This window comes from Lycium barbarum, chromosome 4 (genome assembly GCF_019175385.1).
Source record: "Lycium barbarum isolate Lr01 chromosome 4, ASM1917538v2, whole genome shotgun sequence".
Classification (NCBI taxonomy): Eukaryota; Viridiplantae; Streptophyta; class Magnoliopsida; order Solanales; family Solanaceae; genus Lycium; species Lycium barbarum.
The window spans coordinates 143,446,547-143,468,315 of NC_083340.1; the positions used below are offsets into that span (position 1 = coordinate 143,446,547).

At 37.1% G+C, this 21,769-nt stretch overlaps 2 protein-coding genes across 5 annotated transcripts; one reads left to right on the top strand and one right to left on the bottom strand.

The window, feature by feature from the left end:
• The first annotated feature begins 1,130 nt into the window (after positions 1-1,130).
• LOC132636763 (uncharacterized) lies at positions 1,131-13,487 on the top strand. 3 transcript variants are annotated; one of them, XM_060353786.1, is made up of 10 exons: positions 1,131-1,251; positions 3,099-3,175; positions 3,721-3,835; positions 6,668-6,704; positions 6,891-6,960; positions 7,196-7,300; positions 8,607-8,757; positions 8,838-8,920; positions 12,951-13,044; positions 13,120-13,487. In XM_060353786.1, exons 2-10 carry the CDS (start codon positions 3,145-3,147, stop codon positions 13,202-13,204), a joined length of 771 nt encoding a protein of 256 aa, XP_060209769.1. In that variant the 5' UTR covers positions 1,131-1,251; positions 3,099-3,144; the 3' UTR covers positions 13,205-13,487. The 3 variants fall into 3 exon arrangements, with proteins under 3 accessions (XP_060209769.1, XP_060209770.1, XP_060209771.1); XM_060353787.1 differs by lacking the exon at positions 1,131-1,251 and adding an exon at positions 1,353-1,377; XM_060353788.1 differs by lacking the exons at positions 1,131-1,251; positions 3,099-3,175; positions 3,721-3,835 and adding an exon at positions 6,538-6,581.
• Positions 13,488-13,784: 297 nt separating this feature from the next.
• LOC132636764 (deSI-like protein At4g17486) lies at positions 13,785-19,752 on the bottom strand. 2 transcript variants are annotated; one of them, XM_060353789.1, is made up of 4 exons: positions 19,329-19,746; positions 16,251-16,538; positions 14,974-15,054; positions 13,785-14,231 (listed from the first exon to the last, which is right to left on the bottom strand). In XM_060353789.1, exons 1-4 carry the CDS (start codon positions 19,471-19,473, stop codon positions 14,092-14,094), a joined length of 654 nt encoding a protein of 217 aa, XP_060209772.1. In that variant the 5' UTR covers positions 19,474-19,746; the 3' UTR covers positions 13,785-14,091. The 2 variants fall into 2 exon arrangements, with proteins under 2 accessions (XP_060209772.1, XP_060209773.1); XM_060353790.1 differs by lacking the exon at positions 14,974-15,054 and having other exon boundaries at positions 19,329-19,752.
• Between the last annotated feature and the right edge of the window lie 2,017 nt (positions 19,753-21,769).

Genomic DNA, 21,769 nt, shown 5'->3' on the forward strand with positions numbered 1-21,769 from the left:
GGCTGAACTTGCATGAGAGGCTTAGAACAAAGGATATATTGATGAAATGGGGAAATGCAAGTGGATGGAAAATGTGTGTTTTGTAGCAGTTTGCCAGAAAACAGAAGTCACCTCTTATTTGAATGCCAGTTCACCCAGGAATTGTGGCACCAACTACCTAGATGGCAGAGATGGGATAGAAGAATTCAGACCTGGGAACTAGAGTGGTTATGGGTTCAGCAACAGTCCAGAGGTAAACATCCACAGAAAGTCCTTCTGAAAGCTAGCTTAGCTACTGTGGTATATGGGATTTGGATAGAGAGAATTCTAAGAGTCTTCCAACATAAGACAACTACCAGAGATATCATGCTGCGCCACATGAAGATCAATTTATGTATTAGAGTGAGACATAACTTAAGGCTACTTAGTTATATGAGTTCCTTGGATACTTAGGTGGTTCCTAGATAGTTTTTTTTGTTTGTTTGTTTGCTAATGGTATAGGGTCTGTTGAGAGGGGATAGGATTGGTTAATCCACCCCTGGTATGTAAATTGTTACGTGGTGATTAATACAAATTCTTTAATTGCCAAAAAAAATCAGTTGTTCACTTTTACTATCCTAGCAATTCAAGTAGTTGAGATGTGCAATTGCCTTTAATGAATAGTCGGTGATACTTCCAATAGAAAACTCACACACATGGTAATTCAGGTAAAAACTCACGAAAAAATGATAGTTCGTGTGTTTTTGACCATTATGCCTTTTTTTACACTTCTAACTAAGTACTCCCTCCGAATTAAAAAAAAGTCCACTTAACCATTTGCATACCCTTTAAAAAAAAATACTAACTCCTAGGCAAAAGTAGATAATTTGACTAAAATGATATTGATATTGAGATTTGATCACTTAAAACTTAATAAGGGTAAATTTGAAAAAATAAGGTTAATTTTTTCTTAATTTGGTAAGTAAATATTCTTTTTTAACCCAAAAAAAAAATGAAATTCGGAGGAATAATATTTATAGTTTTCAGTTTTGAAGTTAAAACTAAATTTCAGATCCAAATTTCGAGGCCAATTTGTTTGCTAGTAGAAAAGGAATTGTCTCAATTAATTATAACTGAAATAATTTACTGTTACAAAATTGTTGTAAACGTTACGACAAAAAAAAAAAAAAAAAAAAAAGAAAAAAAAAAAAAAGCAAGTTAAAAGTATAGAGAGAAAAGAGCTTAGTTTTGTAATCTCTGGTCTCCATTTTTCTTCAACAGAGAGAGATTCAGGTAATTAACACCATAAAAAAAAAAAACCCTAATTTTTCTCTTTTTCTCCTTTTTTGTTGTTCTTTGTTAAATATCTTTGTATTGTGTCTTTGGGTTGAGGTTGATTTTCAATTTGCTTATCTTATGGTAAGTTTTTTTTTTTTTTTTTTTTGAGAACTGTTGTCTCCTTTTTTGAAGGGCACTTAGTGAAGAGATGAGATTTTTTTTTTTTTTTTAAATTTTTTAGCTGAACTATCATCATCTATGTATTAAAATGCGCCTAGTTGAGTAGATAGTGATAGTTCAAGTAAGAAAACGGAACAACTGATAGTTGGTCTTAGTTAGTTTCGTGGTGTGTTTTAATACTGGTGATAGTTCAGGTAAGAAAAGGGAATAACTATAGGTAGGGTGTGAAACTCGGGAAAAGTGATAGTTTAAGTGTGTTTTAATACATAGATGGTGATAGTTGGGGTGTGAAACTCGTGAAAAGTGATAGTTTAGGTGTGTTTTAATACATAGATGGTGATATTTGGGGTGTGCAACTCGTGAAAAGTGATAGTTTAGGTGTGTTTTATTACATTGATGGTGATAGTTCAGGTAAGAAAAGAGAACTGATAGTTGGGGTGTGAAACTCGTGAAAAATGATAGTTTAGGTGTGTTTTATTACATTGATGGTGATAGTTCAGGTAAGAAAAGAGAGGTAAGAAAAGAGAACTGATAGCTGGGGTGTGAAACTTGTGAAAAGTGATAGTTTAGGTGTGTTTACGTAAGAAAAGAGAACAACTGATAGTTGGGTGTGAAACTTGTGAAAAGTGATAGTTTAGGTGTGTTTTATTACATAGATGGTGATAGTTCAGGTGAGAAAAGGGAACAACCGATAGTTTGGGATGTGTAACTTGTGAAATGTGATAGTGTAGGTGTGTTTTTGATCTTTATCTCTTTTAAAAATCTCATTTTTACCCTACCCATTACTCACCATAAGCTAGTTATAGTGTCTTTGGATGGGCACACCTGTTTGAGTAACCTTTTGTTTTAGTGTAGTTTGTGGAGACAGTAGTTATTTAAGTAATGATTTTAATTCCATTTATTTTTCCTTTTGATTAATGATGTCTGTAATTCTGGAGTTTCCATTTGGTCATTTAGTTTTAACTGTTTTGGAAATTATTGAATCTTTTTTTTTTTTTTTGAGTAGTTGGTTGGAAGGTATTGATTGAGGTGGACTTAGCTTAGAACATAACTCAAAAGAAGCAAACGATCCATGTAGGCGATACCAACTAGTTGAAGTTAAGGTTTAATTTTCGTTGTCACACTTGCATTATGTCTAGTGTTTTTCGAGAATTTTTCTCTGATAAAGATCTGTGAGTTAGTACTAGGATAAATGTGAAATCTAGAAGAACTCTAGTTTGAGGAAATCCCGAGGGATTGACCTTTAGGGCATGTTCGGCATGTTTCCAATTTTTCCATGTGCGGTTGGTCAAAATTCTTGTATACGGGTGTTTTATGCCCAAACATCAATAACACTTATTAATTTATCAAAGAAAGGAGCTTTATTCTTCCAAATAGTTTTCCTAGGCCAATTGAGAGAAGCGGAAGCGGAGCCACTGAATTTTGAATAAAAACTTTTAGCAGAAATGACTCCTCTAGGATGTGGATTTCTACTATATTTACTTTTAAGAGAATCGCAACTTTTACAAGTTTGTCTAGATTCTATTTACTCAACTATATTGAGATGATCTTTTGTAAAATGTGGCTAATGGTAGCAAGGTGCAAGTCAATGACAATTTATACTGACAATTACTTTGTAATTATAGTTCTAAGTTCTAACTTCAGGTGCCTTTAGATGCAAAGCTGATTTTTGGTGCTTTCAGGTGCCATTGTTTGATAATAATTAGCGGACATTTAAGTGGAAGCAGTATGAGTTTCACTGGGCCTTCCATGAGTTCTGGTTAGTTTTATGGTTTGTCTCCGTGTCTTATGGGCTTATGGCCAGTGCAGATTGTACTATTTTGTTTTTTTCAATGGGATGCCAAGGTCGCCTTCCCAAAATGCAATGAAATCACAGAATTTTCTGTTTCCGAGGCAGTTTTGTTGGAATACCAATCAAATAGGCAGTTTTGTTGGAATACCAATCAAATAGGCAGTTTGGTTGCAATATTATTCTCTCAGTGTGTCAATAATGAAAGATACTGAATGAAAGAAATATTGCCTTACAACGCATTTAGAAAACTACTATTTCTTCATTATGGATATCACAAAAAGTATGGAAGTGAGACTTAATAACAGGGAAAAGTATTTGTATCTGTATCGTCTCGAGTCACCACTTCATTTCAAAGTTTCTTTTCTTTTCCCTTTTTTTTATTTGACAAAATTTTTGACTCATCAAAGAAAAAAGTGTTATTGATCAACTGAAGACGTATCATTAACGTATTATTTCTCTGTCCCCCTTCAGTAGTTCTAATACTAGTAACCGTTGATGTGCATCTATTACAGTTGCTGGAACTGCTCGAAGGGCATTTGAGTTTGGACAGACTTATGTGGTGAAGCCCAAAGGTAAACACCAGGCAACTATTGTCTGGCTGCATGGCCTTGGGGACAATGGTTTGAGGTAAGCTCCATATGTTTCAGTGTATATTTGTCTCTTGGTGATCTGCTTGGATGCTGTTGGATCAGGAAAGTTTTAGCATTATTCAACAACTGAATACATCTTTCCCTCTTAAATATTGACTACCGCCTATCCTGCCGTGTTAGTTGCATTGTTCTACCACAGACTGAGAAAGAATGCTTAAATTATCTATCATCAGAGAGTTACTGTCAAAGATGTTTCAAACAATGGTTCACGTTCATTCAAGTTGATAGTTCGTAAATATATTTAGACAAAGCTAAAACATTATTTTTATTACTTTTGAGTGTTTGAAGGAGATAGAATACTAACCAAGCAGAAATGCAGGTTAAGGCTGCGTTCAATAAATCCATGTGGTCCGGCCCTTCCCCGGACCCCGCGCATAGCAGGAGCTTAGCGCACCGGCCTGCCCGCCCTTTTTTAGAATACTAACTAAGCAACTGCTATACAAAGATTATGTGCTGAAATCCTTCTTATAGTAGTCTGCTTCAATATGGCAGATGCATATTAAATATGTTTAAGATAATTACCTTGGGAAATAGATGGGGAACGAACTTTGGGAACAATCAACTTGTCAAGAGAATACTTAATCATGCCAGTTTTCTGTCTGGTAAGACTCACTTGTCAATGTTCTACCTGGAAAAACTTGCTAGCTAAATTGCCACATAGGTCAATAAGTGCCTACCCTTTTTGCTACAGTAACAGAAACCCAGTATACCAGAAAAAGGAGAAAAAAAAAAAAGAAGACAAAGTGACCTGAATATAGTAGCATGATAAAGAGCAGCTACAGTAACAGAAACCCAGTGTACCAGAAAAAGGAAAAAAAAAAAAAAAGACAAAGTGACCTGAATATAGTAGCATGATAAAGAGCAGAAAACAAAAGTAGCGACATACGTGCCTAGGAAGCCAAACTGTATAAGGAGAGAACTAACCTGAAAACTATAAGTGACTTCACTTATAGAGTTTCCTAAATAGCAGTGTTAATATTGAATTTATGATTTTGTAGTGCTAGTCTTTTTTTCTATCAATATATCCATTACTTACCTGTTCAGAAAAAGTATTGAAGTCATGATTTTGCCCCTGGGATATAGTCTAATGGTAAGAGCGTGCCACACATGATCTGTTGGTTTGAGCCTTGCTGTAGACAAAAGCATAGTATTTAAGTGGAAAAGGGTAGAGGGGCGGGCTTATTATCCACCGAGTTTCTGACCGTGCGCCACTGGTCCTCAGGGATTTCTCGGTTATCAAAAAGCAAAATTTTGAAGTTATGATTTTCTTTCTGCTCATACTGTTTTCTAAACCTCAGTCATTAGAGTTGCATGGACTTGTTAAAACTTGAGTGAGATAGGTGCTATCGGGCTTCAAGGTGTTATTGGTATTTTCACTCCAGAGATCTGAGTAGTTGGTTAAAAATGTGCTGGATATAGCATGGGCAGTTTTGGCATTGGGGTGAGCAAGACCTAGAGCTGAAAGAAGCAGCCAATGCAGATGCTGTAAATGGTGATCTCAATGTGTTGAAGTGAGTAGATGGAGGCAAGATTTTGAACATTTTAGTATTCTTTTAATTGTTGATCAAGGTATTTGTTTACCAAAAACAAGAGACAGTTTGCTATGCATACACACTTTGGGTTTTCATCTAGGGTGTATCCCTCCGTTCACTTTCATTCCATAAATGCTGCCGCAACCTGCTCCCTGTTTGTAACCAACCTGGAAACTTTGTCATCTATTGGGTTGGGAAGCATTGAGAATGAAATATATGCAAAAGCAAGGATGAGGTTTTGAAACTCATGTATCCTCCAATCATCTAAGTTTCCTCTGAATGACAAGGCTGAAAAACGTCCATCTGTCTTGCATATATCTGACCAGTTCCACTTCCTATCTCACGCTGAAATTTTTCCATGGAACTTCCTGCACCTCCATAATCCACATCCATAAGGCAACTTAATAGTTCCATTCCTTCACCCTTTCTGGATGAGGTGTGTAGTGAGTAGTGCTGTTCTCCAAAAAGCCTATGCTATCGTTGTTGGACCTCCAAAGCGGGTCCCCTACGAGCGTTTTGTTGAATAACTTGAGATCTTCAAATCCAAGCCCAACATAGTTTATTGAGGATGTGGTTGTTTTCTAATCACGAGGTGAAACATTTTTTTCTCCTACTGTGTCCATAGGAAATTCCGTTGAAGTTTCTCCAACTTCTTGGTAATGGTAGCCGGAGGTGCATCTAGGAGAGATGTAATACGTTTGGATGCTTGAGGCATGGTATTGACCAGTACATCCCTGCCCCCTTTTGGCAAATACCTCTTCTGGCATCCTGCTAATCTATTCTCAATCTTTTTTATTACTGAGTTCCATTTTGTGATGCTCTTAGCAGTAGGTCCTAATGTGATGCTCTTATGGTAAGTCCAGGTAGGGTATAGGAAGTGTCCTAATTTTAAGGAGACAATTCATCTTTTAATTTGAAATGTAGTCATTATTGCTTATATGTTAGCTTTAGCATAAGTATGATTACGTTCTTTTATATTAAATATCTCATGTTTCATTGAAATATATCTGGCAATGACATTGCTCGTTTCATGCTAAGTATAAGGTTGACTGATTCGCTTTTTTATGGCAATGAAAGTGAGCTATAATTCTTGAAATATTGAGTCAATTGTATGCTATTTATGACTACAGGAGTTCCTTATATGGATGTCAAGCTTCTCTAAATGGTCTTGCTTGCTATGCACAGGGCAATGTGCAATATCAAAACTTGAGTCTCCGTGAAATGAACTGAAACATATTAACTAACCTTTTACAATTTACTTTTGGTTTTCCTGGCAGCTGGTCCAACCTCTTGGAGACCCTTCCTCTTCCAAATGTAAGGATCCAGATATTGCTTTTTATATTTGAGAGTATCTCTTGTTGACTCTTAAACATGTAAATCTCATAGTTGTATGCTATTAAAATCCCTTATTAGGCTCTGGTATATTTCTCTTTCATCTCCATGCCTATCTTTTTGTTGTTGTGGTAGCTAGCATGATTGTGCTCATTTTTTATGCTACAGATTAAATGGATTTGTCCAACTGCCTCCCAACGACCAATAACTTTATTTGGAGGCTTCCCTTCCACTGCCTGTAAGCTTTGTGCTTTTTTAGATTATGCGCATCCTTTTCCAATGTACATCTAATTTAGAATAGAACTTTTTATCCTGGCGTTGTACATGCAGGATGTGTAAATCGGATAATTCTATTAATTTGCAACTCATCCGGAAGTACTGTCCAATTCGTCATTGAAATTAGTTTAAGTTGAAAGTCAAGCTTTAAAGCACTGGATTAAAGAAAACATTATTTTTCTCATCTTTTGTACCAGGGTTTGATGTCAATGATCTTTCTGAAAATGCAATTGACGATGAAGAGGGTTTGGATGCTTCAGCAGCATATGTGGCAAGTTTGCTTGCTACGGAGCCCCCTCACAGTAAGTTTCTCCCACCTGTTATATTAACATATGTACATAAAAGCTTGGCCAAACCCTCCATTATAAGTTCTTATTTTAGAGAGTTGAGGTGTTTGCCCAAGCTTTTAGGTAAACAATAAGTGTTTTTGAGTAATAACAGCGCTAAAAAAGTAACCCGCAAGGGTGGCTTAGTTGGTTGAGCATGGGGCTTTCATAATGGAGGTCTCAGGTTCGAAACCCCTTACCTACGACAGCAGGGTATTTGCCTTCTGGGTCGAGCTCGTCGCACGGGGCTTGCCTAGTGTGGGTTATCTCTCCTGTGTGATTTGCGAGCTATTGCACAGGAGCTGGGTTTACCTGTGCGCACCCGAAGGGTAGCGGCTGCGGGTTCCCATATCATCCGGAAAAAAAAACAGCGCTAAAAAAGTAGCTTTTCTCCGGAATCACTTTTGGAACCTTGACCAAGCACAAATTGCTGCTCTAATTGGGAAAGGTGATTTTCAAATTGATTAGCCAAACACAAACTTCTAGTCTCCAAATGTACTTGTCGGAAAGCACTTCTCAAAATAAGCAGATTTTGGGAACTTGGTCAAACAGACTATAAAGAAAGAAGCACGTGAGTCTTTGAGAAAATTCAGAGCACTGGAGATTCAATTGCCAGGAGAATTGCATGCATATGCAATATAAAAGCTGAAAGACCAACTAGAATCTTCCTAGATACATGCAAATTTTACTTGGCAGTTATGTTTATTGATGTTTTTGAGCATGTTTTGTATGAGTACACAACCGACTGTGATAGTCAAACTTGACATGTAAATATTACTTGATGATTAATAAAATCTGTTTAATTACCCAAAAAAAAAAAAATTAAAAAAAATGCTTTCCTTCTCCGTCTTTTTTTTTTTTCAATGTTATTCTTTTTATGCTGCTGAATTTTTTGTGCGACTGTAGACATTCGTATCTGGTGTGTGTGACTGTGAGAGCTCCCTTTTGTTTTCTTTCCTTTTATTTTATTTTTGTGGGGGGGCTAAAAGTAGTCTGGATGTGTTAACGGTTAACCATAGTGCCGGTGTCAAACACCTATACATGCTAGGGGCTGTCATTTCGTACAACCAACTGGATTTCTCATCTCTTGTCCTACATTTCAGATTCAGATGATCTTTTATATGATTAATACGCAAGAGTTAATTTCCTTATTTCTACCTTGAAAATCATTCTATCCTTCTCTCCATTAGGATCAAGGGATCTTAGTAATGTCTATAGATTTTTTTTTTCTCTTTAGTAAACATGAATTAAATTCTTTGCTTTATTATTTTGTGTATTACAGTCAAACTTGGGGTCGGAGGCTTCAGCATGGGTGCGGCGACCGCACTTTACTCTGCCACTTGCTTCGTCCGTGGGAAGTATGAGAATGGCAACTCGTACTCTGTCAATCTGAGTTCAGCTGTCGGATTAAGTGGCTGGCTTCCCTGTGCAAAGTTTGACTTTTAACAATCTAGTCTTTACCTCTTCTGAGACATTTGGGATGTTTTTGTGTTGACTGCTACTATTCTGGCAGGACTCTCAGTAGCAAATTAGAAGGGGTGGAGGGGGCTGTAAGCCGTGCTACATCATTGCCGATTCTTCTTTGTCATGGCAAAGGTATTTATGTACTTCATTTTTTCTTCTTAAAAAAAAAAAAAAAAAAAGAAGAGGAAACTAACTTCATTTTTCTGCCTAGTCAGTTTGAACTTGTCCTTAAGTTTCCGCTACAAGTTGTCACTTCCCAACACGCAACCCAGCCTGAAGGGTGTTGTTTCATATTTGTTAGTAAAGTCCCTTGCCTTGTGATCTATCACATTAATGATAAGTACTGATGGTTGCCTAATCTATACCTAAATTTGAAGGATTTTCTTGTCATTTCCCTATAACGATCTAAAGACATATCTCTATCGTTGTCCAACAAAACACGAGCCATCAGATTTATTTGCAATTCCTTGTCAGTATTAAGCTACCTGGGTTGGGGGAATTGAGAGCAAATGTTGGACCAATAGAGCCCCCCATATCCACAGGATGAGTGTTCTAAAAATGCGGTACTAAGATGGATGTGCGATTGTTGATTAAACACGATCAAATGGGACAAAGGGTTTAAGTAGCATATTGAAGGATGAAATTAGAGAAGATCACTTGAGATGATTTGGCCATATTTTATTAGATCTCCAAATTCACTAATTTGTGGATGCGACAATATGATGACTGAAGGTACTAGTAGGGACGATAGCATAAAATCACTTGGAGGGAAGTTTCTTAGAAGTCCTACAATCTTATAATACGAATTTATAGTTAATAATAGAACACGGTGAAATCAAGGAATCCATATAGGTGATACCACCACTTGGAATTAAAGCTTAGTTTTTTTTTTTTTTCTTGATAACTTAATCTTATATATATATATATATATTTTTTTTTTTTTTAATTCCAAGTCACACTTTTATTACCACTTTGTCAAAAAGTTACAGTTTGTAGAGAGAGGGGATAGCCTGGCCCTCTAGAACACTTTGTGGGTCTGATGCAAGCAATCAGACCCTCTAATTTGAGGAAAATGAGCCTAAGAACAACATCAGTTCCAACCCTACAGTGATACTAAAGCTAAAAAGGTCATGGTGGCTCCAAGGTAAGCACACCCGGTCTTTTTCCCCTGGCTCGAAAGGTTGGAAGTTGCCATCTATCGACGTTAAGTAAACCTTTGATTTGTCTTGGCATTATATCAAAACTAGTGTAGATGTGTGTCTCTTGCAGATGGTGACTTAAAGAAGCTAACTTGTCCGCAACTTGATTGGCTTCCCGAAAGCAATGTTGGATGGTAATTCCTCTCCCTTGAATCAACGTTTGGATCTTTGAGATTGTTTCAGCAATTCTCCATGGAACTGTCCAGTCTCCTTGAGTGCACTTTTGTATGAGTAAAGAGTCAGTTTCTCCCATAATGAACGACATACCCTGCTCTATACACCATTGCAGTCCAAACAACAAAGCATGAGCCTCCGCCCAGTTGCTATTTCCTTGGCCAAGTGGAAGGCTGTATGCCATCAAAGTTTTTCCAGTATAGTCCCTCACTACTCCTCCTCCTCCACAATTGCTATTTATGCAGCTTCCATCACTGTTGACTTTGACAAAAGGGATAGGTGGCTTCATCCATATCACTCTTTTGTAGCATAATTCCACTAGTTTGAGGTCAAACAACTTGCAAATGTCCTCCCAAGTGTTCCCCACTGCAACCCCTTTGAAATGAGCTTTCATAATTTGCACAATGTTAAAAGTAATTAAACTTTTAGACCTCAGAACTGCAGGTTTTTCATTGCCAAACTTGCTAGCACATCTCGACCTCCATAACTCCCAAATGATGATAGGAGCCATGATCTTGCACACATACGAAGCTATTGAGTTTTTGTTCTTAAATTTCCAGCAGTAGGAGAGCATAGTTCTTAGATTCAAACCGGTAAAAGGGATCCCTATCCTACCAGCAAATATACTCCACAGTTTTTGGGCAAATTGACCCCTATAAAACAAATGCTCACAATCTTCCTCTCCGGGGGTCATGGAAGGTTCAGGACAGCAAGAGCAAGTAGTACTCAAGTCAATTCCAAATTTTCCAATGTTGTCAACTGTTGCCACCCTGTTGTGGGCTGCTCTCCATGTCATAAAGGTCATCTTGAAGGGCACATCCTTGTGCCCGATGCTCTTGTCAAAAGCTGTAACCTCATTTCTCTGTCTCAAGCACTCCCAAGCAGAGGAGACTGAAAATTTTCCATTCGTGCTCGGAGTCCATACTGCTGTGTCATCTAATTCCTGGTTAAGAATAATGTGGACAGAGTTCACCAAGTTCTTGACTGCATCTGGAGGGGGAATCCTGAGCACTGCCCAGACCCATTCACCATTTCTAAGCACTTCACAAACTCTAGTGTTGTCGTATTCAGCATCATCAGGTAGGCTACTACAAAGGGGACCGAAATTGGTCCAATTATCATACCAGAAACTTAGATTGCCCCTTCCCACTTTCCGCAGGATATGTTGCTCTACCTCAAATTTGATCTTACACATAGCTTGCCAACTGTGGGATTGGCCAGTAACCCATTTCATGAATATAAGATGATTAATGCTACCATACTTTGCCCTGCAAAATTGAGACAAAAAAGAGTTAGTAGTCCTGAGTTTCCACCATTGCTTGGCTGTGAATGCTTTGCAAATGTCATCAACTCTCCTAAAATTAGCACCACCCTCATCATAGGGAAGACAAAGCTTATGCCAAGCTATCCAGTGTTGTCTAGTATTGTTGTCTTGCCCAGACCAGAAGAACCTAGCTAGGTATCTTTCAATGTCTTCAATGGCTCCTTTAGTGGGATGAACAGCAGCAAGAGTGTGAATGTTCAAGGCCAGAAGGACATGTCTGATGAGAACTGCTTTCCCCCCAGTTGATAGAAACTTCAAGTGCCAACCTCTGACCCTATTGATGAAGCTTAGTTGTTGTTACACTTATATTAGGTTTAGCCTTTCAGGTTAGGATAAATTTGAGATAGATGAAACAATGTTCAAAAAGAAATATGAGATAGATAACCCCTACTTTTGTCTCAACAACTTGCTGCTTATCAGTACTACAACAACAACAACAACAACAACCCAGTGAAATCCCACATCGTGGGGTCTGGGGAGGGTAGAGTGTACGCAGACCTGACTCCTACCAAGGTAGGACGGCTGCTGCTTATCAGTATTGGAATGAAAAAGGTTTGAACTGAGTGGAATGGTGGATATAGAGGAGGATTCATATAGCTGATATAGGGTCTAATAATATTTCATAAGTAATATCTTTAATGATTGATATTTCTGATTATTATATATAAGAAAGAGTGACCGGCGATTTAGAAAGGAAACAATGGTCTTAAGAAATTCATAGAAGGGAAATATAGAAGAATAGAAAGAATTGTTTTTACTCTAGCTCTCTACAATGTGCCATCAAAATGCGGAACAAATATATAGTACTATTTACAGGTCTTCCTTCGTTATTCCCTTACTAGACACAAACTCGCTCTCTCTTGACTTGCCAAAAAAAGTACTCTTTTAATTGATGATATGAAGCTTTTTCTTCTTGTTGTAACCATTTCCCAAGGATCTAGTATTTTCTTTTCCAGCTCTCATTTTCTCCTTTCTAATAATGTTTGAAGGGGAGCCTTGGTGTAACTGGTAAAGTTGCTGCCATGTGACCACGAGGTCACGGGTTCGAGCCGTAAAAACAGCCTCTTGCAGAAATGCAAGGTAAGGCTGCGTACAATAGACCCTTGTGGTCCGGCCCTTCCCCGGACCTCGCGCATAGCGGGAGCTTAGTGCACCGGGCTGCCCTTTTTTTTTTTTTTTTTTTTTAAAATAATGTTTGAATACACTCTCTTATGAATGCATTTTGGATTTCAAATGTTTCTTGCTCAATATCTTTCTTTTTTCTTTATTCCCTTTTTATTATAACTCTGGGAGGGGTAGGGGCGCGACGTGATAACTGCTGTGCCTTTTATAGCAAGATAGTTTCTGCAAATAGAGATTTTTGTTTGAAGCCTTTGCATCTTCTCAGGCATTGTGTTTGGGCTGGTATTGGTGCTAGATCTTGATCTAACAGTCTAACCTGATATATTTATGTTGATTGACTCAGGAGATGATGTTGTTCCATATAAATTTGGTGAAAAGTCTTCCCAGAAGTTACGTTCATGCGGATTTCAAGATGTGACATTCAAATCCTACACCGCGTATGTATTTTCTACCTATACTAGTCTGTCCTTGGTACTAGATTTATTGCTGAATCTTCGACTTCTATTTGACAGACTTGGCCACTACACAATTCCAGAGGAGATGGATGAAGTTTGTGCTTGGCTGACTTCAAAGTTAGGGCTTGAAGGGAAATCATAAAGTTGCATTTCTAGTGGCAACTTTCATATGCACACTTACTGCACAAATATGGAGAATCAGCATTATCACTGTTAATGTGTTGAAGCACTGAAGATTAGCAGAAACGCGGATTGACTGATTCAACTTCTAATATTTTGTGTCTTTATATTGTTCCAGCGGTCATTTTATGCCTGCTGCTGTATTATCTGATCACGAGGACAATGATGTTTTGGGCATTTATTTGTCTATGATTTGATGAGTAAAAGATAAATTATGTCCATTGACATGATTTCCTTTGATTGAATAGCATGCAATTCCTTTTTCACAAGTTTATCAGACGACGGCCACAAGAAACCACTATCAGCAAACAAACAGATGTGCATACGGGGATATCAATTTTTTGGCACATTACATGTGTTTTTTCAGTCATATAGCCTCCCTTTTCACAGGAGATCGGTAAATAAAACATAGGTTTCCACAGGAGATTTGTCAATAAAATACAAAAGATTTTTGTGCGATCATTTTTTTCTATTCAAATTGTAACTGATTAAGGTCATTTCCTCTTGAGTTATCTGGAACTAAATAACTGTCAGGTATCACATTTTTCACAAATACTGGGCTGTTGCATCTTCCAAACTCAGAATGTTTACATGGATATTTGTGACCTCTAACAAAGGCGTAGCTCAACAGATCACAATCCTGTCACTTGACTAATACATCTTGCACACTAAAGAAAGCTTAATAACCAAAGGAAGAGACGTGAAAATCAATGAACTAGTAATTCATAGAGCAAATGGACAATTTGAGCAGTGGCTGCATTGGACGAGTCGACAGCCTTTAATAAACCAATAATACATATTGAATCCCCCTGCAAGTACTTCAATCCAGCCTCATTCAGTCAACATGTTTCACCTTTGGACCTCCCTTATAAAAGCCACTTCACGACTTCCAACAGGAGGCGATAACAAGTGCTTATCTTGATCTCCGTCATCGCTTTCAGTTGGTTCATGGAGTGTTGTAGATGACATTGACCCACTCCCATCTTCTTCTGATAAAAAGAAAGAGTCTTGTTATTGAATGAACATATAATATGGGAGATCATAACTGTTATTCAAGCAGTTCTAAAAGTGAAGAACGAAAAAAAGTGACAAGGTCTATGGAACCCAGTGAAAAGCGAGAAGGGAAAGGCACACTTCTTTGAAGTGAAGTGCACAATTCACGACATTAAAAAATACTCCCTCCATCCAATTTTAACTGTCACTTTAGCCCTTTCGCTGCCCCATTAAGGGAAACAATAGATAGATGGTATAGTTTATAAAGTTATCATATATTTTTTGAAAATTGAGCATTATTAAAAAGAACTACTTCTTTAATGTTAAGGTATATAGTTGAAAATAATTGCCAACTTTAGTCTTGACTTCCTAAAGTGACAATTATTTTGAGCTAAAACGACAAATAAAATGGGACGGAGGGAGTACCGATTTAGTTCTAGAATGATCAATTTGCAATTAAAATAACTATTTGCAGTTTCCAATGTAATACAGATACTAATGCAACCCCTAAAAGATGAGATTGAAGGAACCGGCCACCACACTTCTAGGAATCACTTTCCACGTCATTGACTGAAGCGCACACTTTCACGAAGCACGTGGCTTCATCTGTAAAGTAATAACCCCTTGCTTCGCTCGTTTCATCATTTTGAGTAACGGAACAATGGATTTATTAACACTGATTCACGGAATAGCTATTGCATTTTCTATTTATCATTACAAGGATATGGATTATGTCACCTGTACAATGATGGTACTCAGGAAGCTGTTTAACAGTTGTCACTTGGAGGCTCTCAGGAAGAAGACAACTGCAGAAAGCACCTGAAATTAAAAATAATCAACACTTTTTAAGACTCGTGTCATCCACTCACCATAAATGGCAATTGCATTGGGAGGTTATCGAAACATGAAAGGGACGCCGAAGACCAACGACGGAGGCAGAGGGGTGCAATTGAACCCCCTTCATTGAAAATTATACTACCTAATAACAACAAACTCAGTGTAATCCATAAGTAGAGAGTAGAGGGTACGCAGACCTTATCCCTATGTTGAGAAGGTAGAGAGGCTGTTTCCTATAGGCCCTCGGCTCAAGGAAAAAATTACACTACGCAAATAGGGCAAAAATGTTTTTTTTTTTTTTGCATATATAAAGTTGTTGAATCCCCTTGGCATAACAATTTGCTTTTGGGATTCCTTTATTTGAATTGCTGGCTCCGCCACTGCCTAAGACTTATGGTAACATGTAAAATTTATAACCAGCAAAACATCTTTGTTCAGCAAAAAGGATTTAAAGTCACTAGTGAAGATCAGTAAGAAACCTCACATCCATTAAGTAGAGAGACTATATATCTTTTTGACAAACAACCCAAAAGGAGAATACAGTTTTCCCCTCCTTATATCGGTTCTACTTATCCTGCTCACGAGAACTAGAGGAGTTTAACTCCATCAGATCACATAAACAACTTGATGAGATCATTATCATATACGTCAAGCGCTTAATCCTCACAAAAGTCAATTAGAGCAGATAACAACATTAAGACAAGATTTTAAGATGCACCAAAATAAAGAGGCTGGGGAAAATGTTTCATTTTTTTTTTGTAACCGTGGTGTCCAGGCCAGCTTGCGCGCACCTAGACTAATTCCACGGGGCACCTACTGCCTCCCGCCAGCACAGGTATCGGGTAACTCTATCCACTAAGGCTTGGACATATCGGAAGAAATCACCTATTGTGCTTGCCTCCGCTGAGAATTCAACCTCAGATCTCATGGTTCTCCACCCAATTCATTGATCACCAGGCCACACCCTTGGTTGCAAAGAGGCTTAGGATTGTGCCTTCTACAAATCTCAGAATTACTAATAATTGCCACACACACGTAGATACCCAAGGTAGATCGTATACCTAAGTGCTCGCTGCGGTTATATCATATATGCCAATATATCACAATGAAACAATTAATCTGGACAAAAAACAAACAAAACTAGAGGAAAATGAATTCGATAACTCAAATGTACGTACCAACCCTGGCAAGCCGATTTATCCATCCAGGAATCCCTTTCCCTGTTAGTCTTTGTGCTATGTCATCTGTGAAGTGGTTACAGTTCTTGGAGATGAGGTGATAGGTGTCCCCGTGATATTCAGAAGCCACATTCTCAAGAAATGCTTGAAATTCAGAAGGACGCATTTTAATACGACCCAATGGAACGGAACATCTGTAGATGAAACCAGGACAGCTCTTAGGTTCCACTTCAAACACGCCACTTATTGGAAAGTCATGCGCTCCATATCCGTATTCCATGCCATGGACTGGAAATTTTGCATTCAAACTCCAATCAACAAGAGGTAATTTAATATGCTATATCGAAAAGTTTTATATGAATGTATTCAGCATATATTAGTCATAAATCGTATACTTCACATACAAGAGAACCTAAAAAGTTTATCCATGTTGACATTTTTCTTGTTTTCTCTTGAAAATGACATACCCAGTGAAAGAATTAAGTTCTGTTGATGACAAATAAGTGCACAAATTTTCCTCAAGTAATTTGACCAGTTTGATATTCATCTTATCATAGTAGACACCACTATGGGTTTTTATGCACTTCCTTGCAAAATTACAACGTAAAATTCTTATGGCTCCAAATTTTGAAGGTGACGGTTTCAGTTCATAACCTCCTATCATCAAACAAGCCATCCTAAGATAACGTAAAAGCTCAAAGATGCCATTACCGTACAGAAAGAGCACTATTTCTCTGGCATTTCATGAGGATGAAACATTATGAGTAAATCTTAAGGTGGACTTTCGTTTCTATTCTTTCTTGTTTGTGATTTTGATCGTGGGGACCGGATGCGAAGAGAGAGGAAAGTCCACCTAGTCCTCAGAAGCTTAAAGAAATGACATGGTGGAGGAGAACGGGTCCAATGCAGGAAAGAAGTATATGGATACCCATTATATGGATAATATGGATATTTAAATTATCAATACCCATTTGTCCGCTTCTTATTTTTCATGAGTTATTGCTTTTATTGCAGTCTAAGCTTATTTTGACTTTCAGCTTGTGCTCTCACCTGACTATTTCTGAAACCATGGATAATATGAATACGGATATTATGGATATATATATTATCCGTCAGTTAACCCATTTCTTATCCGTGTTAAATATAGGCAGGTCGAATATTTTGTCCGTTTTTGTTTAACCCATTTTTGACCGCCCATATCCGATCCGACCGGCCCGTTTACCACTCCTAAGAATGACCCTCAACAGTTCAACAATTCAGAAAATTGTAGGGAGGAATGAAATGAGAAGCGCCAAACAAGTAAAACATAAGAGATGAGGCTGAGGTGGTTCAGGCATGTGAAGAGGAGGGGTGCAGTGGCACCAGTAAGGAGGTGAGAGTTTGGCTATAGCAGGTTTTAGGAGAGGTAGGACAAAGAAGAACTGGGGGAGATGATCCGATAGGACATGACACATCTTCAGCAGGTAGCCGTGTGTTGTAGCACTTTTACGAGGCAGAGGCAGGGGCTAGTCTCCTCTTCTCATCTTCTCTTTATTTAGCAGTCTTACCTAGTATTCACATAATATCTTATTCTTCATTTTTACTACTACCTGTTACTTCGATAGCTTTGTTTATCTTATTATTTTGCTGTCATAATTTTCTTTTCTGTCCTGCTTTGATTATATGTCTTCGGAGCCGAGGGTCTATCGGAAAAAACCTCTCTACCCCACAAAGATAGGGGTAAGGTCAGCGTACATGTTACCCTTCCCAAACATATGTTGTTGTTGTTGTAGCATCTCAATGTAACTACCTTACATGGAAAGGAAAAAAGGGAAAAAGAAAAATGCCAGCATCCATTTAAGTATGACCTTTGCAATATTTATGAATTATCACTTCACGCTTATCCCTTAAGTTGTCGAGGGTCAACCTGAAACAACCTCTCTACCTCCCAAGGTCCTGTAAGGTCTACGTACACTCTCCCCTCCTTAGACCTCACTTATGAAATTACACTGGGTATGTTGTTGTTGTTGTTATTGCTGCTTATCCCTTAAGTTGATAATCACTCAATACCATGCATATTACAGAACCCCCATTTATCTTATACATCTATGCAGATCTACAAGCCTTTGTCTTTTGGCCCAGCAACAACATACCCAGTGAAATCCCAAAAAGAGAGGTCTGGGGAGGGGGGAGGGTAAAGTGTATGCAGACCTTACCCTCGGCATAAGGACAAGCAATTCAAAGCAGTATGAAAATGAAAATAACGAATGCGAATAAGCGATGATAAAGCAGTCTGAAAAAAAGAGCAGTAGCAACCATAGATAAATAAGATAATCAAAGTACTTTTGGTCCAACAGCAAAGAAAGTAATATCAAAGTACTCACATCTGATACAAGAAAGATCAGGAGTGCACTTAATTTAAATCACTCTCAAATAAATATTCTTGATAACGAAAGCCAGCCTCACATTTTTTCCCTCTCTCTCTTCTTTGCATCTTCAGGGCTTAGGGTTTTGCACCTAAGTTCCATCGAGATTTTCATTGTATCGATAAGAAAAACTCCTCCTCAAACAGAGATAGATCGGGCAATTTTAAGCCGGTGGGTGCAAAGTTCCCATTGCACCTACTACTTCAGTGACAATTGAGTCAACCTTAAATCTAAACATATAAAATCCAATCATGACCTTAACACTGAATAACAAAAGTTTCCACATTTAATAACATATGTTATCACAGGAAGCAAAACAAGATTACGATACTTTAACATTTTCATCCAATAACTCCAAATTCAAGATCAAACAAACATAAAAGCATCTTACTAATAATCCAAACACTCCCTTACTCTTTAACAACCAACCCCACAACAAATTCTTGCTTTTTAAGGACATGATGGTAAAGCCTAACCCCCCCCCCAAACCCCCCTAAGTGTCTGCTATACCTCAATTTTCAGCAACCCCAAGACAACATCCCAATAAAATATCAAGATTCTGATAAAAATAAGCAAATCAAAGAAAAAAATATCTAATTTCACACCATATTATAAAAATAAAAAATAAAAAAACTATTTTTTTTCCAAAAATATCAATCTTTTTTCTTGTTACCTTCAATACCAGAATGAAAGATTCCAAAGCCAAACCAAACAGTATACTGATTTGCAGGTGTAAGATCATACACATTTAATATAACTGGTGACTCATAATTATTAGTTGCATTATCATCAGGCTTTGATGTGCTTTCTTCTCCCATTTGCTCTTTTTCTTTTTTCTTTTTTTTTTTTTTGAAATTTTTGTGAAAGGGGAAATCTGGGATTAGTAAAAAGATTAGCTTTTTGGGTCCATTTTTTTGTAATTTAAAGGCAAATAGCCTTTGAGAGGTTTTTTTTTTTTTTTTTTTGAGATTGAATTTGTGATTCTTGATTTTCTCTCTCAGGCAAAGAGAAAAAAAGGTTTCAACTTTGAAAATGAAAAATTGTGAAAAGGGAAAGATAAGGGTAAAATGTGAAATGCACTTAGAGGCAGCTTAGATTGTTGCAATTTGCTAAATTTGTTTTCTTATTAAACAAAAACACCAACAAATCATGTGGAGGGTATGTTGTGGGCCTTCACTCTCTTTTGAATTTTTTGACCCCAAAAAAATAATAAAAGCCATAATACATAAACATGGCCTCGGCTTCGCCCGGCAACTATGTCTTTCAACTTTGAGTGTGCACAAGTAAGCATTTCAACTTGTATAAAGTTAAACACGTAAATATTAATACAGAAGTTGCACTGATCTGACAGATAAAATTTGGAGGTATCTATATGATCATTTTGTAAGTTAGAGTGTTCAACTGACAAAGTGAAAACAATTAAAGTGTCTACTTGTGTACACCTAAAGTTGGAAGACATACTTGTCAACTGAGGCCAAATTTAAGGGTCTATTTATGTCTTGTGTCAAAAAAAAAAAAAAAGGAAAAAAAGTTACTATTAGGGATGAATTTCTAGAAAGGAAAATTTAATTATTTAAAATTTCTAATATTTGGCAGTTTTTTGTGTATAACAAACTAAAGAGTAAAGAGTAAACACTCTCTATTAGAATTTTTAATTTTCTCCATTATCAAATTTCAAACCCAAAACTGATGGTTAAAGGTATAGTATCTCAATCATTCCATTATGAGAGTTGATTGATAGAATTTCTCATTTTACTTCTAAATATCAAAGTATGAATCCTAATTTGGGGAAACATTGAATCAAATTCTTTAGACGATAATACAAGAATACTTTTTGAAACAAAAAGGATAAAGTACTTTAACCCACTTCGTTTTTCCTCGAATCTTATTATCATATACTACTATTATATTCTCTATGAAGCATATTAGTAGTACTATAATTACTTAATTTTCACATCCCAAGAACGGAATGTGACTAATTATTTAAACTAGAATGGGTACTAGTAGGGGTGTTAAATGGGTGGGTTGGGCTGAAATTAGCCCAATCAAAATGTGCTGAGGTGATAAATGAATTGGGCTAATATTGACCCAAAAGTTACTTGAGCTGAAATGGGCTTAAAAATGAGTTGGGTCATCACCTGCCCAAATTGACCCAGTTTTTTTGAAGCGTCTATTTTCTAGAAAAAATTCGCGAATTTTTCGTGAAAAATATTTTTGAAGAAATCATTTTTAGCGGAAAATATTTTCGAGAAAAAAAAAATTCGAGAAAAATCTTTACTTCATATCAAAAACACCACAAACTTAAAAGACACAGGATACAAGAAAAGTGTATACACAATAAAAATAAAAATGAAAAAGAAGAATCGAAACCTCTGCCTTACAAAATTTCTTCTTTGCAGGCAAATTATGCCTGATGGGGCAGAGTTTTGAAGGCAAAATTCTGCCTTTTGAATCGAAACCTCTGCCTTACAATTTTTTTTTATTTTTTTATTAAGCTGGGATTCAAATGTAGAACCTCCTGGTATTAGGCGAAGGACAAAAATTAAAGACCACCAATTTGAGGGACAAAAATTAAAGACCACCCCCCCCCCCCCCCCAAAAAAAAAAGACAATCCGCGCAAAAAAATGAAAATTTTGGAAGATTGGCCGGGTCATCATCATTTGGGCCATATTTGACAGCCTTAGTTACTACAATACCCCCCTCCCCACACACACACAAACAACCCCCTCTTGAAAGGTTTGGACTTTTGGACTTGCAGGATATTTTTGTGGTAAAAAAAAAAAAATCTTTTAAAATATGATACTCAATTTAGTTACACGAATGGATAAAATAAAACAAGGGTAAAAGGATTAAAAATATCCATCTCCTTTGGGAAAAGGGCTAAAAATATACTTCATTACAAATTTTGATATAAAAATACCTATTCCGTCATTAAAATTTTCAAATATACCCTATCTTAACAAAAATATCCAATATAATACAATTTTATTTTTAAACCAGCTCCATTTAAACCCGACCAACTAAATAAAAAACTCATATGGGTTACCCGCTCCTGTGCCTAGTGGCTCCAGGATTCGGGAACAAGTTGGTCGCAATTGTTTTTTTTATGTAGT